The following is a 13,662-nucleotide window of genomic DNA, read 5'->3' as shown; positions in this document are numbered from 1 at the left end:
CAATAAAAAAGTGTGATTTATCAGTGGGCCCCATTACAACATTTACGACAAGGAAAGACCAAAACTGTGAGAACTGTAGCCCTGGGTCATGAGTGAGTCCTCCCTGAGCAGAGTTCAAGCTGGTTGTCAATGCTACATCATGTTATACATTGAAGCGTCATCAGTACAACATCAGATGGCATCCAGCAGATGGCATCATAGCTATTGCTGGGCAAAATTAATTTCTTCATACAGCTTCAACATAAGGCATATACAGTACAGACACGCAACAAGGAATGCACATGCATATGCTTCAAGAGAGGGGTACTACTTGATAGTTAATATACTGGCATATATAAAATGCCGAACAGAGCCAGTTGACCTCAATTTTGGATCAACATGGCAAGAGGAAAAGATCTAAATAATTTTAAAAAGGTTTGTTATTGTGGCTCACATTACAGGAGTTTCAGTCATGACTGCTGTTCACTTGATTAGTGCTTCAGTAGGAATAGTAACTGAAATCTACTTTAAGATCCAAACCAAAGACATTAGTAAATAGGTTTGAAATTACAATCGCAAGCAAACATTCAATGAACTTGAACTTGCTTTTTTATTAGGGCGACATGTGTGGAAAAATTGAAGCACAGCTATTCTGCAGGTGAATGTCAGTGCAGGACATGAGCTACATGTTGTAGTAGAATAGCAGCACATTATCCCCACAGCACAAATATTAATTCAAATTAGAGTGTTAAAGCCATAGGCATGCAACAGGTGTGGAAAAACCTTGTAAAATACTGTTTTATTCTCTACGAGTGGGTGGGTCTATGTGTGGCATAGCCTATATCAGTACAGTGCAGTACAGGCCTATTTACGAGTTTTTAATGTTATAGTGAGGAGCCAAGTGACTCTGTTAAGTAATCTGGTGACATTATTTTGGGTTCATTTCTCTTCTTACAGGGTAGGATCAAATGCAAAGTAAAATCAATTCAAAGTCATTATGCCTGTTTACCTTTATGTTATAATGAAACGTTTCTCGGTGGATGGGACTGGGCTTTCCTAGGATGACAATACTTCCCATTCACATGGCATAGAGGGTCACTGAATGATTTGCTTAGTATAAAAATTATGTAAATCATATGCTATAGCCTGTGCAGGCTCCAGATTTCAGACGTATTGAAACCAGTGAAACACCCGATTAAATGCTCTTTACCACTATTTGAACATCATCTAAGGGAATATCTTTTGGAAGAATGGTATTCCATCCAGTAGAGTTATAGACACTTGTAGAAGCTATGCCAAGGCACACTTGCTGCATGCTTCCTTTAATATGTTACCTGTCTGTGATTGAGAAGGAAGGACAGGAAATCTTTCTATTCACCTGTTTCCCAATCTAAAAGGCAGATTGCTTATTCAACAATTTGAATAATCCAGATCAAGGATTCTGAGTGGTGCAACAGAAGAGCATTCATTCTATCATCATCAGTTTCCTGATTTGAATCCTGATGGTGCTGTAGTGACCCATGTCCAGGAGTCCAAGAGAGCAAAACTAGACACACACACACACACACACACACACACACACACACACACACACACACACACACACTATATATATATATATATATATATATATATATATATATATATATATATATATATATATATATATATATATATATATATGTGTGTGAGAGGATTTGGAAAAATGATAAGGCTGAAGCTGGAGGAGTGACTCCAGCAAATCAATCTAGAGGAGCATAATTTAGCAATTGCTAAAATATGTACACAAGAATGAAAGCCATAACTCTTGTTTCATTCATAAACCTCTCTACTAATTTGTCTACCTTGGTTCCCCTGGTGGCAAGACTATTCCAGGCCTGTCTGGTAAAGAAGCTAATTTTGGGGCCATTTACTTTCTGTTTCTGCTACATTGTTGTGCCTTCCTCTACGGTACTCTTTATATGCTTTTCAGTCTTTCACTCAAATCTTTCTCTGTATTTGCATTCTCTTCTGTTCTCACTCTCCTTTCTCTAAAATCATAACATTTTAAAGTTCCTTTACACTATTGATATTTTGATAAAAATGTAATGATTCACTTATGACACAATAGCATTTACACATTAATAACATCAACTTGGCATTGACAATAAGAAATGTAATACAATGTGTCATGGTATGCAAAGTAGGCAAAGGTAGGCAGTTGCCTAGAGCTCATATGACCCATGGGACAAATGTTAAATAACTTATTCTTAAATACTTATGAATGTATATTTAGATATGACTGTTATCTTCTACTATAGCACTTATGTTCAATAATCTTAATGGAGCAGCACCCAAATTATGGTTGTAATAGTTTTTACATAATGACGCCATTGTGTGAGAGTAGATCGGAACAAGTAAAGAAACAAGCATTAGCTACAGTGTGGATAGCTTTGATGCAAAGTGATTTCTAAGTATTGAGAAAGGAAAAATAAAAGACAGAGTTATCTCTGTGTTACAGTGAAACATAAAAAGGGAGAAAAATCTAAATACACACTGTATGTAATGTTAATGCTAATGTTCGCATGTTGATTCTTTTTAGAGTCACTAAATCTGCCCTATATCACTAATTCTGCCCCTGAATTCTGTGACCATGTCAATAAAATTTATATTTTAATTTACTATATTTGTTACTAATCAAAGACTATAATTGTAATATAGTTCATTACTTAAAGTTGAGTGGTTATCTTTACATTTCAGTATATTCAGAAAGTGTAGTGATTTGGAGAATGTTGTTTCTTTATAATGTTTTACTAATGTGAATTAACCAATGTAATTATTCACTCATGAGTAATATACATAAGGCTATAAAAGTAAACATAAGTTATTTCATCTAAATGATGAATATGGGCATAACTGAATCATATATGAATGGTGTAATTATTCATTATGTTGCAACTCTCTGTAACAGGCTATATGGTGTAATCTTTCTTGTTGATAATTATTTGCTAGGATTTATGCATGTTTTTGAGAGATGAATTAGCTATCACATATAAACGTGTATTAAACGTTCACAACATTTGTTTGAAAAAGGAATGCTGATCCTCTAGGCCTGTGTAAGATACTGTTAAGTCATCTTACAGTGTTAGCTATTTATAAAATGCACACTCATAATTTCATATCTTTGGATTGTAATTGGAATCTTTTATTTAAAGCTATAAACAAGGAATACACAGGTTTAAGTAAAGCTTTGATGTTTTGGCCACAATTCTTATGGTTTCAATTGACATGTGACAATTTTTACCAGCATTCAGCCACCGGGTTTTCAGGAATTGGCATACACGCAAGCCAATGAAAGTGTTACAGACAATTTCATTTTATGACGTTCTCTCCATTAGTACGTGTGCAAATCAGGAACAGCCAGCATGCCGGGCTCCTCCAATCAGCGCCTTACACCAAGCTGCTCTGTGTCCAATGACGAGCCTCCACGACGGGGAAGACGTGAACGGCTATATACAGGCGACCTCATTCAGCGCACTTCATTTTAGACACTGATATCGTTAGAGAGAAGAGAAGAGAACCCGTGACAGTTAAGCATAATTCTCAGTAACATACAGAGACCGGTGTTTTGCGTTAGCGCCCTCATTATTATCCAGGTTTAGGTAAGTGATCTGTTTTTGTCTTCTGTATTATTTGGTATTAACTTTAGTAGTTAGCATGACAATACATCAACATGCTTGGAGTATTGGCTAGCGGTTAAATTAGCTTGTTGGTTGACTCTTTGGAAAAGTCAGGCGGTATAAAACTGCACGATGCGATGCAGGCTGTTAAAAAAATCTCTTCAGGTGCTTAACGTGAAGTTTTAAGTATTTAGAGGAAGGCTGGTGTTAGCCAGGCCACCAAGTAGACAGGCGTCTGACGTTCTAGTTGCTTCCATAGCCGGTCATGAAGCTAAGTTAACGGTCTAAGTTAGCATTAGTGTACGCAATCTGGTGTACGTAACACAATTTATCCACTAATATCTTTACTAGTATGGACTGAATTATAGCTGGCTGGCTAGCGGTTAACTAACTCAGTATCCTTGAACCGTCGCTTGCTGCTGATGTGAACAGTGCAGTTTAATTTGGTTAGCTAGCTTGCCACGGGAAATCACCTTTTTTCACGCGTGCTTTTCCGTTAACTTTGTGCTGACTTGGCCAAGATGGCCACCTAACTAGCTGAAAGGTTTAAGCATTTAAATAGCTTATCACAATGTAGCAGCTAGCTAGAAGTGTTTTATGTCTACAAACTCCGTGTGTCGCTCAGCATGCTAGCGAGCTCGGATGGCTAATTAGCTTGCTAGCCTACGTTCGTTATCTAGCTACTGAATGGCCGAAATTCTGGTTTCTCTGATTCGGGGCGCCACCTGTTGTGACCTCTAATGTAATGTAAACTTGCCGTTAAAATTTGCCAATTCATTCACAGAATTACGTCGGAGATCTGGGTACTGACTTGAACACCAAAATGAGATTGCTCTGCTTGTTTCTACTGGTGCTCGGCTCTGTGTATGCCGACGATGACGACAAGAAGGAAAACGTTGGCACCGTGGTAGGAATTGACCTTGGGACCACCTACTCCTGGTAAGTTGGGTGTCACTTCCTGGCTTGGTGTGATTTTTATTTACTTGTTTATTTTTGCTAGTCCTTGACTAGCCACAAGCAATTATCTTGAATAAACGAAAACCTAACTTCTCCCTGCCTTAGCGTTGGTGTGTTCAAGAATGGCCGTGTTGAGATTATTGCCAACGACCAAGGAAACCGCATCACACCTTCCTACGTGGCCTTCACCAGTGAGGGTGAGCGTCTCATTGGTGATGCCGCCAAGAACCAGCTGACCTCCAACCCCGAGAACACTGTCTTTGATGCCAAGCGTCTGATTGGTCGCACGTGGAGTGACTCCTCTGTACAGCAGGACATCAAATACCTGCCATTTAAGGTGTGCCTTCTCATCGCTTTGTTATCCTGGTGTTCGGCTGTGGAAATGCAAAGAGCCAAAATGAGACACATGCTTAACATTTTGATCTCTGCTTGGCTTCTAGGTCATTGAGAAGAAAAGCAAACCTCACATTCAGGTGGACATTGGAGCTGGTCAGATTAAAACCTTTGCACCAGAAGAGATCTCAGCCATGGTCCTTACTAAGATGAAGGAGACTGCTGAGGCTTACCTGGGAAAGAAGGTACAGCTTCCTAGTTAACTCTTTACTGTGTGGTGACCAGTATAACTGCACTGTTACTCGTCCTGTAATTTTCTCATCTCAAAGGAAGTCTTGCACTTGTTTGTAGGTTACACATGCTGTGGTGACCGTGCCTGCCTATTTCAATGATGCTCAGCGCCAGGCAACCAAGGATGCTGGTACTATCGCTGGCCTGAATGTGATGAGGATAATCAACGAGCCGTAAGTGCTGTTCCTTTTAGAACATGTGGCTTGTTGAACTTTGTGCTTTTTTTGGAGTTGGTTGTACCAGGTTGCTCAGGGTTCATTACTGTTACAGAACTGCTGCAGCCATTGCTTATGGCCTGGACAAGAAAGATGGTGAGAAGAACATCCTAGTGTTTGACCTGGGCGGTGGAACCTTTGACGTGTCCCTGTTGACCATTGACAATGGCGTGTTTGAGGTGGTGGCCACCAATGGTGACACTCACCTGGGTGGTGAGGACTTTGACCAGCGTGTCATGGAGCACTTCATCAAGCTGTACAAGAAAAAGACCGGCAAAGATGTGCGCAAGGACAACCGGGCTGTGCAGAAGCTTCGTCGTGAGGTTGAGAAGGCCAAGCGGGCCCTGTCCTCCCAGCACCAGGCCCGTATTGAGATCGAGTCCTTCTTTGAGGGAGAAGACTTCTCGGAGACCTTGACCCGAGCAAAGTTTGAAGAGCTCAACATGGTAAGAACATGAACCATCTTTGTGTTGGATGTATGCATATACATGACGGTGCTGAAGCCGAGCATTAGCCATGCAATCCCTTTTAATTGTTTATGGGTTTTGATTTTCACAGGACCTCTTCCGTTCTACCATGAAGCCTGTTCAGAAGGTCCTGGAAGATGCTGACTTGAAGAAATCTGACATTAACGAGATTGTGCTCGTGGGTGGCTCTACTCGTATCCCCAAGATACAGCAGCTGGTGAAGGAGTTCTTCAATGGCAAAGAGCCCTCCAGAGGCATCAACCCTGATGAGGCTGTGGCTTATGGAGCTGCTGTCCAGGCTGGAGTGCTTTCTGGAGAGGAAGACACAGGTGGGTCCTACACGCTAACTGATGTGGTTGGTTTGTATGGCATACATGCATGACTTGTGGTGTCTTTCCATTTAAACTGCATTTAATGTATTTTTTAATTCAATTTTTGATCTGTTGATTAGGAGATCTTGTGCTGTTGGATGTGTGCCCCCTGACTCTTGGTATTGAGACTGTTGGAGGAGTGATGACCAAGCTCATTCCCAGGAACACTGTTGTACCTACCAAGAAGTCTCAGATCTTCTCCACAGCTTCAGACAACCAGCCCACTGTCACCATCAAAGTTTATGAAGGTAAGCTTTAAAAATATCCTTGCTTCTAAACCTGTTTTTAAAATCTGTTTGAAACTGAGTTTGTACATGACCTGTTGCTGCTCTCAGGTGAACGTCCTCTGACCAAAGACAACCACCTTCTGGGAACATTTGACCTGACGGGCATCCCTCCTGCACCCCGTGGCGTGCCCCAGATTGAGGTGACCTTTGAGATTGATGTCAACGGCATCCTGAGAGTTACAGCTGAGGACAAGGGCACGGGCAACAAGAACAAGATCACAATCACCAATGACCAGAACCGCTTGACTCCTGAGGATATTGAGCGCATGGTGAACGACGCAGAGCGCTTTGCTGACGAGGACAGGAAGCTGAAGGAGCGCATTGATTCCCGCAATGAGCTGGAGAGCTACGCTTACTCCCTGAAGAACCAAGTGGGTGACAAGGAGAAGCTGGGAGGAAAGCTGTCCTCTGAGGACAAGGAGGCCATTGAGAAGGCTGTGGAAGAGAAGATCGAGTGGTTGGAGTCCCACCAGGATGCTGACCTTGAAGAGTTCCAGGCCAAGAAGAAGGAGTTGGAAGAGGTGGTACAACCAATTATTAGCAAGCTCTATGGCAGCGCAGGTGGGCCTCCACCAGAAGAGGGCGATGATCAGGGTGATAAGGATGAGTTGTAGGTTGCTATATGATTACATCTCGATGCTCTTTTTTTTTTTTTTGTTGTTGTTTTTTGGTTTGTTCTGTTCCTCCTGATTGTCCTTGCCTCTCTGGACTGGTGATTGGATGTACATATTGTTGGACACGATGGACAATTGTGAGGGAAGACATGAGGCGGGGAAGGGGGTGACAACATTTAAAACCACACACTTCCTGAAAGACTCTGAGCATTTTGAGGATGAGGGATGTTGTTCTTCACTGAGGTGGAGACTGTCAGCCTGTACTGAGGCTTGCTGCTATTCTCAGGCAGTTTGAAAGGAGTTCTGTTGATTGGGGGGGGGGGTGAGGGTGGGCTAGGATTATGGAGATTGGGTTCAGGGCCATGGTCATGTTCACAGACTTAACAAGTTATTTATTTAAATCTGGAAGTGTAGTGGATTTCTACTGCAACTACATGGGAATAAATGTTTGATACGAAACTACCTTTTGTATGCCTCTTTATTTTTCAAATTATGTTGGTCTTTTTATGAATCTATAAAAGTGCTCATTTAAAAATGGCAGATAGCATTGACTTCAACAGTTAAAAGAATTTGCATTCAGTGAACTGCTTGGTATTAAAGTTTAAGAATTGGCACAGTACCTATACCACTGAAATAAGACTGCTATGATTTAGTTCCTAATTAAAAAGGCTCGAAGCTGCTATTAACTGGACAGTGACTTAAGATAAATGAGCCATTCCAGAGCAAGGTCTGAAGTAATCCTAAAAAGGTGAGTCAGTAGTGTTGGCTGTAACACTAGTCCTGCATTTGTTAATTCCAAAAAGTTAACTTTTTTTTTTTATATATATACACAAACTTCTCTCCATTATGGTTTTAGCATGCATGTCTTGATTTTAACTTTTGTGCTGATCTTAGCAAAGTAGTTCATCACTCTAGCTAAAGTCATCTGCAACATGCTTGACATGAATTTTCAAACCAAAGGGAAAAAAGGGCCTGCCTGCACTCTGGTCTGCAGCTTCAGAGTGACAGCTATTCAGGCAACATGGGGAACACTTGCCAGACATTACATATGTTGTACCTGTATTTTTAAAGTTGTGTGTACACTATTTACATTTATTTGCCTTATATAACAAGCATGTCAACCTGTTTTACATGAGGATGTGGAATAAACATGATTGGAGAAAATTCCTCTATCCACAGTGGGGTATGAACTGCTAAGCATGGAGGTGATTCCATGCTGGTTTGGGCAGCCAGTTGATGGAAATCATGACTGCAATGCATGCTATAGGAATATCAAGCTATTTCATAGGACCAGGAGCCCATGGTACAAATGGTCTCATGACATTTCCATATGCTAAGATGACAATACTTCCATACATGAACACAACCATTTGCTCAATTTGTTCTAAACATTTTGTACTTCAAATGGAAAGTTCTGGAACACAGAAAAGTAGATTTTCAACTCCTTCCTGATTTCTTCCCTCAAAATACCTGAAAATTTGCTTCTTGCAGAACTTGTGGGCTAAATATCCCACTAGTTTGTGTAAACTTGTATGATAGAGAACACTGCTTTGAGGGCAGTGTCCTTTTACATATACACACCCCCCCCCTGTGAGTGATCTATATATTTGTATGTTAACTAGCCAAAGAAATCTACTTCAAAAGTAAGTCTTCTAACTGCATTCTTGTTTACTGAAACAAATCATTACTCTTTAATAAGTGACTTTATAAAACAAAGATAAGAGTAAGAAGGCACATGGATCATGTTAGCACAGTGACCAGACAGTCATTGAACAGGACTCCCTGAGTATCCATTCCTCCAAACACAAAGCAGAGATGCTTCGCCTCTTTTGTACTGCTCTCTGCTATTTCTTCTTCACTGCCTCCAGCCCTTTCTGACCATGGCACCACACACATTGAATGGTCCAGACGATTGGGCGGAGAGTCACCTTCAAATTTCATCAGAGTCCAGCGATGTTTGTCTATGAACATGAAGGGAATGTGACTGATCATTAAAAGACATGTCAGAGCACATTTTCTTGATCTCAGTGAAGAAACTACTTTTTCTTCTCTATAGTTACTGTGACATAACGCTATGGAGGAGAATACACTCACTGACCACTTTAAAAAAAACAAAAAAACAAAACATTTCTAGGAAATACTTTGTAGGTGCACAGCAATAGCCTGTCATACACTAACAGTGCATGGCAAATGAGCTACACAAGGCATGTTCAGGTCCAGTCCTGGTGTGTTGGATTCGTGGTCAGAAGTAAAATCTGTAATGCCGTAGGTGTCCAGGAGTGGAGCTGGGCCCTACTGGACTGCAGCCTATAACTATACACCTATAAAACACAGCTCCTAGTTCTGCATACCTAACAGAGATATGTTTTTGGGTGTAGTTTACATTTCCAGAGATTTGTTACGTCTGTCAGTGCTTTCACATGAGATGATATTTTTACATACCACACTGGAACTTGTACATGGAATTGGTCGCCCCCGCTGCCATCATCCCCCCAAAGATGTAAATGTTCCTCCCCAGGGCCACAGCTGAGTGAGCCGCTGTCCCTGCAGGGATGTCTCCTTTACCCTTCACCCGCTCCCATTTCATAACCTCTGAAGAAAGGATCAGGTTTAGTTAATAAAATAGCATGGCTCAAAGCACTCTACAGCTTTGTATTTTGTCGCAGATGTAGGGTATACCAGTGTCCAGCGTAAACATGTCATTGTGAAACTTCTCTCCTGCCATTCCTCCGTGGACATAGATGACTGATCCCACAGCTACGACTGCATGTCCATGCCTTGGGGATGGGGGTCTTCCCTGGGTCTCTGGCTGTGACCACGCACACGTCACTTCAAGCAGAGCAACAGATATAGTGCATGTTATCAACTTTGTCCTCATATACTCACAGCATGTTCAAAATGTGTAGACTGCAAAGCAATAACAGATACATTAGTACCCTTTTTCCCTAAGCGAAGGGAAAAATTAAGTTTGGAGTGCACACTGGGATGCAGTTCAGCTACACAGACATGTAACTAACACACAACGAAACACCTGCACAAAAGGTTAACTATAAAAAGCTAAGTTTAGTAACTGAGACACCTGTGTCAAAGACGTGCACCTGGGGGTCAGTGACTGGTGTGGCCCCTGCTTCTCCACCCGAGAACACGAAGAGTCTGTCCCCAACACATGCCGAGTTAGTGTGGTATGTCCGGGGGCTGGGCGGTTCCCCCTTCACCGCCACTGTTCTCCAAGGACCACTGTCTACACAAAATAATGTTACACGATATAAAAATCCAACATCACTAGCACACATAAACTAGACACATGGTTATCACCTGTGGTACATATGACCTGGAGTGAGTTTCGGTTGCTGCTCTGGTCTGCACCAGCAAACACCCACAGGCTCTCTGGGTCGCTCTGGGATGTAAAGCTACACAGTTCATATCTTGCTAGCAGACCCTGCCAATCTGCAATGTCCCACTCATGACTCTCTGAAAGAATGAAATAACTTTGATTACTTTCCCAAGTGTCAAAGTCAGATTTATTTTACACTGTGCCATGCTCCAATATGGATATGGTGTATAGAGCAGACTAATATACATAAGATATGAAATCATATATTTTATTAACATAGTGCAGGGTTGGTAATAAGTAGCAATTTATGTTAGTACGTATTGCAGAAACTGCAATCCTTGGGTTCTTGGAATGGCTTGGGAATGTGCAAGCAAAAAAGGTGTAAAAATCCATTTTAATGCCAAACAGCAATTAATGGCGTTAACCAGGGAGAAACAAAAAACATTACCAAGATTTATGAAGTAGGAGTCTGCAAAGCTGCCATTGGGATTGGCACCTCCTACAATCACAATTCTTCCCTTCCTACCTGACGGCACGTATGTGCATGTGTGCCCAACGGTAACGCCTGGACCGTTCCCTCGAGGGACCAGGACATACCTGCACGGACAAACGCAAAGTCCTTACACGAGTACAGAATTGACAGGCTGTCAGGTCACCTAGCTTTTGTTAGGCACTATGTAGCGCTATCTACCTACCATTGTTTTTCTCGAGGTTTGACCTCTGGGTCGAGAATCGGAAGGAGCTCCATCGCCCTGAGCAGGACTAGCAACAAGCTAACGGAAACGCTAGCTAGGTTAGCTAAAACAAGGTTAACACTTCACCTACGATAAGCTACCTAGTCTATACTTACAATTAATAGCTAGCTAACTAGCTAGCTAGTGTCCTCATTAACATCGACTGAACTACCCAGCTAGCAAATTTATATAGCCAGTTGGCTATTACTACCTATATAAACTATTTCCTTCGCCCAACCAACAGTAATCCTGAGGAACTAATAACCAGCCATACTTGCAGGGCGATGTCTTAACGAATGACCACTCCGGTCACCAGTAGCGACCAAAAGCTCACGGCCCTACCAAGCTAGATAACCGCTACGACCTTACGGTGCACAAGACAGACGTTAACATAGCTAAGTTAGCACACTGCATTAGACGCACAAGATTCAACAGCACTCTACCTTTGTCAACAAACCGCTAAACCATTTATCATAAAACCCTAACAGGGCAATGAAACAGCTTGGTAACCCCGCCAACAAATAGCACCTGTTTCGAGGAAATTCAGTCTGTTGTGAAATTGCTATTGCCAAGAGCTCTGTTGCCATCTAACGGATTGGCGTGAAGATGCCATATCCATATTAAAATTCTCTGTAGGCCTAATAAGATAAATCATTAAAATCTATTTTGGATATGCTTTTTTTTTGGCTATACCTTCTTGTGCATTTTTTTAGGCTAGGACATTTGAAAGCAAAATCTCTCTGGTCCTCAATTTCAGACAGCACAGGATAATAGACAATAATGCAATAATGCACGATTCTCTGGGGAAATGACGGCTCGATACCAACCATTGTGCCACATATAAAGAGCTGCCTCCATATACAAAGCAGCAGCAGTTTAGACGTTTATGTAGCTAACATAAGGAGATACATAGGACATTGATACAATGTTACTTTAGGTTGTCTTTGTAAACCGACCAGACATCTTCAGAAATACGCAACGAGCGCTTCTTTTTCTTTCGTCCCTTCTCTGCCTCCTTATTCACTCTACACCGAACTGGTGGTAGCCTACAATACGCCAAGCAACAGATATAAATGACTGGAGGAAATGTTGTTCACCACAAGAGGACAGCCTTGCTAAGCTTATTGGTCACGATCGAGGGGCAAAGACCATGTTCAAGTTTTAAACTTAAATCCGGATTGTCCAATTACTTTGCCACGCTTACCTTATTCAGGACAGCTCATAAGTCTTGGGCACTGAAATGGACTTTCTGCCCAGAACATCCTTTCTACCTTCCAAAGTAAAGGTAGATTTCATTTACCTTTCTTCTTTTACCATGTTCAGGCATGAATGCAAAATATGCATTTATGCCTGAACAAGGATTTCTCTCACAATATTTCAAAGATAGTTTCTCTTACTTTAAGGAAGATCATGGCTTAAAATATAAAGGGGTTTTCAATCTTCCAGAAAGCCCACTGAAAGGAGTGAGATCACAGAAATGAAAGAGGTTATATATTCTGTATATGACTTTATCCTCTTATTAAATGTTCTTGCTGGTTGTCTCTCTCACTTGTTCGCTGTGTAATGTCTTTGCTATAGCCTCTTGCTGTCTGGAGCACATAGATGGCCCGCTGTCAAGGACAGTCACAAACGCCAACATGACTTAAGTCGCTAAATAATATTACAGTCCATTTAGCTTCCATGACAGGGCCCAAGCACTTGAAAGAAACAATACCATGAATGAATATCCTCAAAATACACCAGTGGGTTTTGATCTAAATGTGATTAAATCATGTCAGCGTGCTGGAGATCTGGGGCAGTGCCAGTAACTAAACTCAGCTGATCCAGGCCCATTGTGTCACAGGCATAAGAATAACTTTACGTGTCTGAACACTGAACAGTGGTAGCTTCAAAATCATATTAATGCATGACCCTAAATCCTTACACTCACAGTAATGTAACCTGTATTTCATACACTATTAATTGTGGGTTATGCTGAAGTAATTAATTTTATCATATGGAAATTTTTTATCATGTTTTATCATATCTTATATTTTTATCATATGGAAATGAAATTTTCCATATTCTTCTTCCATACACTTCTTTTTTGGCACTTTTATTTTGATAAGATAGCTACACTGATCTGAAATGTTGTTCCTGTTATGGCTATACCATATCTGCCTTTATGTTCCTCTTACCTGACCAATATTTAAACACTGTAGGTAAGAAATAAGGCAGGTAGATTTTACCCTCTACCAAGAGTCTCTGGAGTATGTTAGCAGCATAGTAATGCCTGTATATCAGTCAGCCTCTTCTACCATTTCAGAACTGCAGCATTACAACTAGCCAAATATGCAGATTCTTAGATGACAAGTTTTGTTTTCTTTTATTTGTCAATTTTATTCACAATTGGAGGGAGCAAATATTTAATGCAAAGTCAAA

At 41.1% G+C, this 13,662-nt stretch overlaps 2 protein-coding genes across 2 annotated transcripts; one reads left to right on the top strand and one right to left on the bottom strand.

Annotated features, from left to right (window-relative positions):
• The first annotated feature begins 3,459 nt into the window (after nucleotides 1-3,459).
• Nucleotides 3,460-7,632, top strand: hspa5 (heat shock protein 5). Its single transcript, XM_027025613.3, has 9 exons — nucleotides 3,460-3,620; nucleotides 4,423-4,577; nucleotides 4,701-4,932; nucleotides 5,036-5,173; nucleotides 5,280-5,392; nucleotides 5,490-5,880; nucleotides 5,993-6,230; nucleotides 6,353-6,520; nucleotides 6,608-7,632. Exons 2-9 carry the CDS (start codon nucleotides 4,462-4,464, stop codon nucleotides 7,171-7,173), a joined length of 1,962 nt encoding a protein of 653 aa, XP_026881414.1. The 5' UTR covers nucleotides 3,460-3,620; nucleotides 4,423-4,461; the 3' UTR covers nucleotides 7,174-7,632.
• A 603-nt stretch (nucleotides 7,633-8,235) lies between these two features.
• On the bottom strand, nucleotides 8,236-11,781 carry rabepk (Rab9 effector protein with kelch motifs). The gene is made up of 7 exons (XM_027025577.3): nucleotides 11,203-11,781; nucleotides 10,956-11,104; nucleotides 10,489-10,644; nucleotides 10,253-10,414; nucleotides 9,853-10,002; nucleotides 9,616-9,765; nucleotides 8,236-9,134 (listed from the first exon to the last, which is right to left on the bottom strand). The coding sequence occupies exons 1-7, from the start codon at nucleotides 11,253-11,255 to the stop codon at nucleotides 8,914-8,916; spliced, it is 1,041 nt and encodes a 346-aa protein (XP_026881378.2). The 5' UTR covers nucleotides 11,256-11,781; the 3' UTR covers nucleotides 8,236-8,913.
• Nucleotides 11,782-13,662: the final 1,881 nt, after the last annotated feature.

Source organism: Electrophorus electricus, chromosome 8 (assembly GCF_041902795.1).
Source record: "Electrophorus electricus isolate QZ-2024a chromosome 8, ASM4190279v1, whole genome shotgun sequence".
Classification (NCBI taxonomy): Eukaryota; Metazoa; Chordata; class Actinopteri; order Gymnotiformes; family Gymnotidae; genus Electrophorus; species Electrophorus electricus.
The sequence above is the reverse complement of the archived record's forward strand: the minus strand, read 5'-3'. Positions and strand labels throughout refer to the sequence as shown.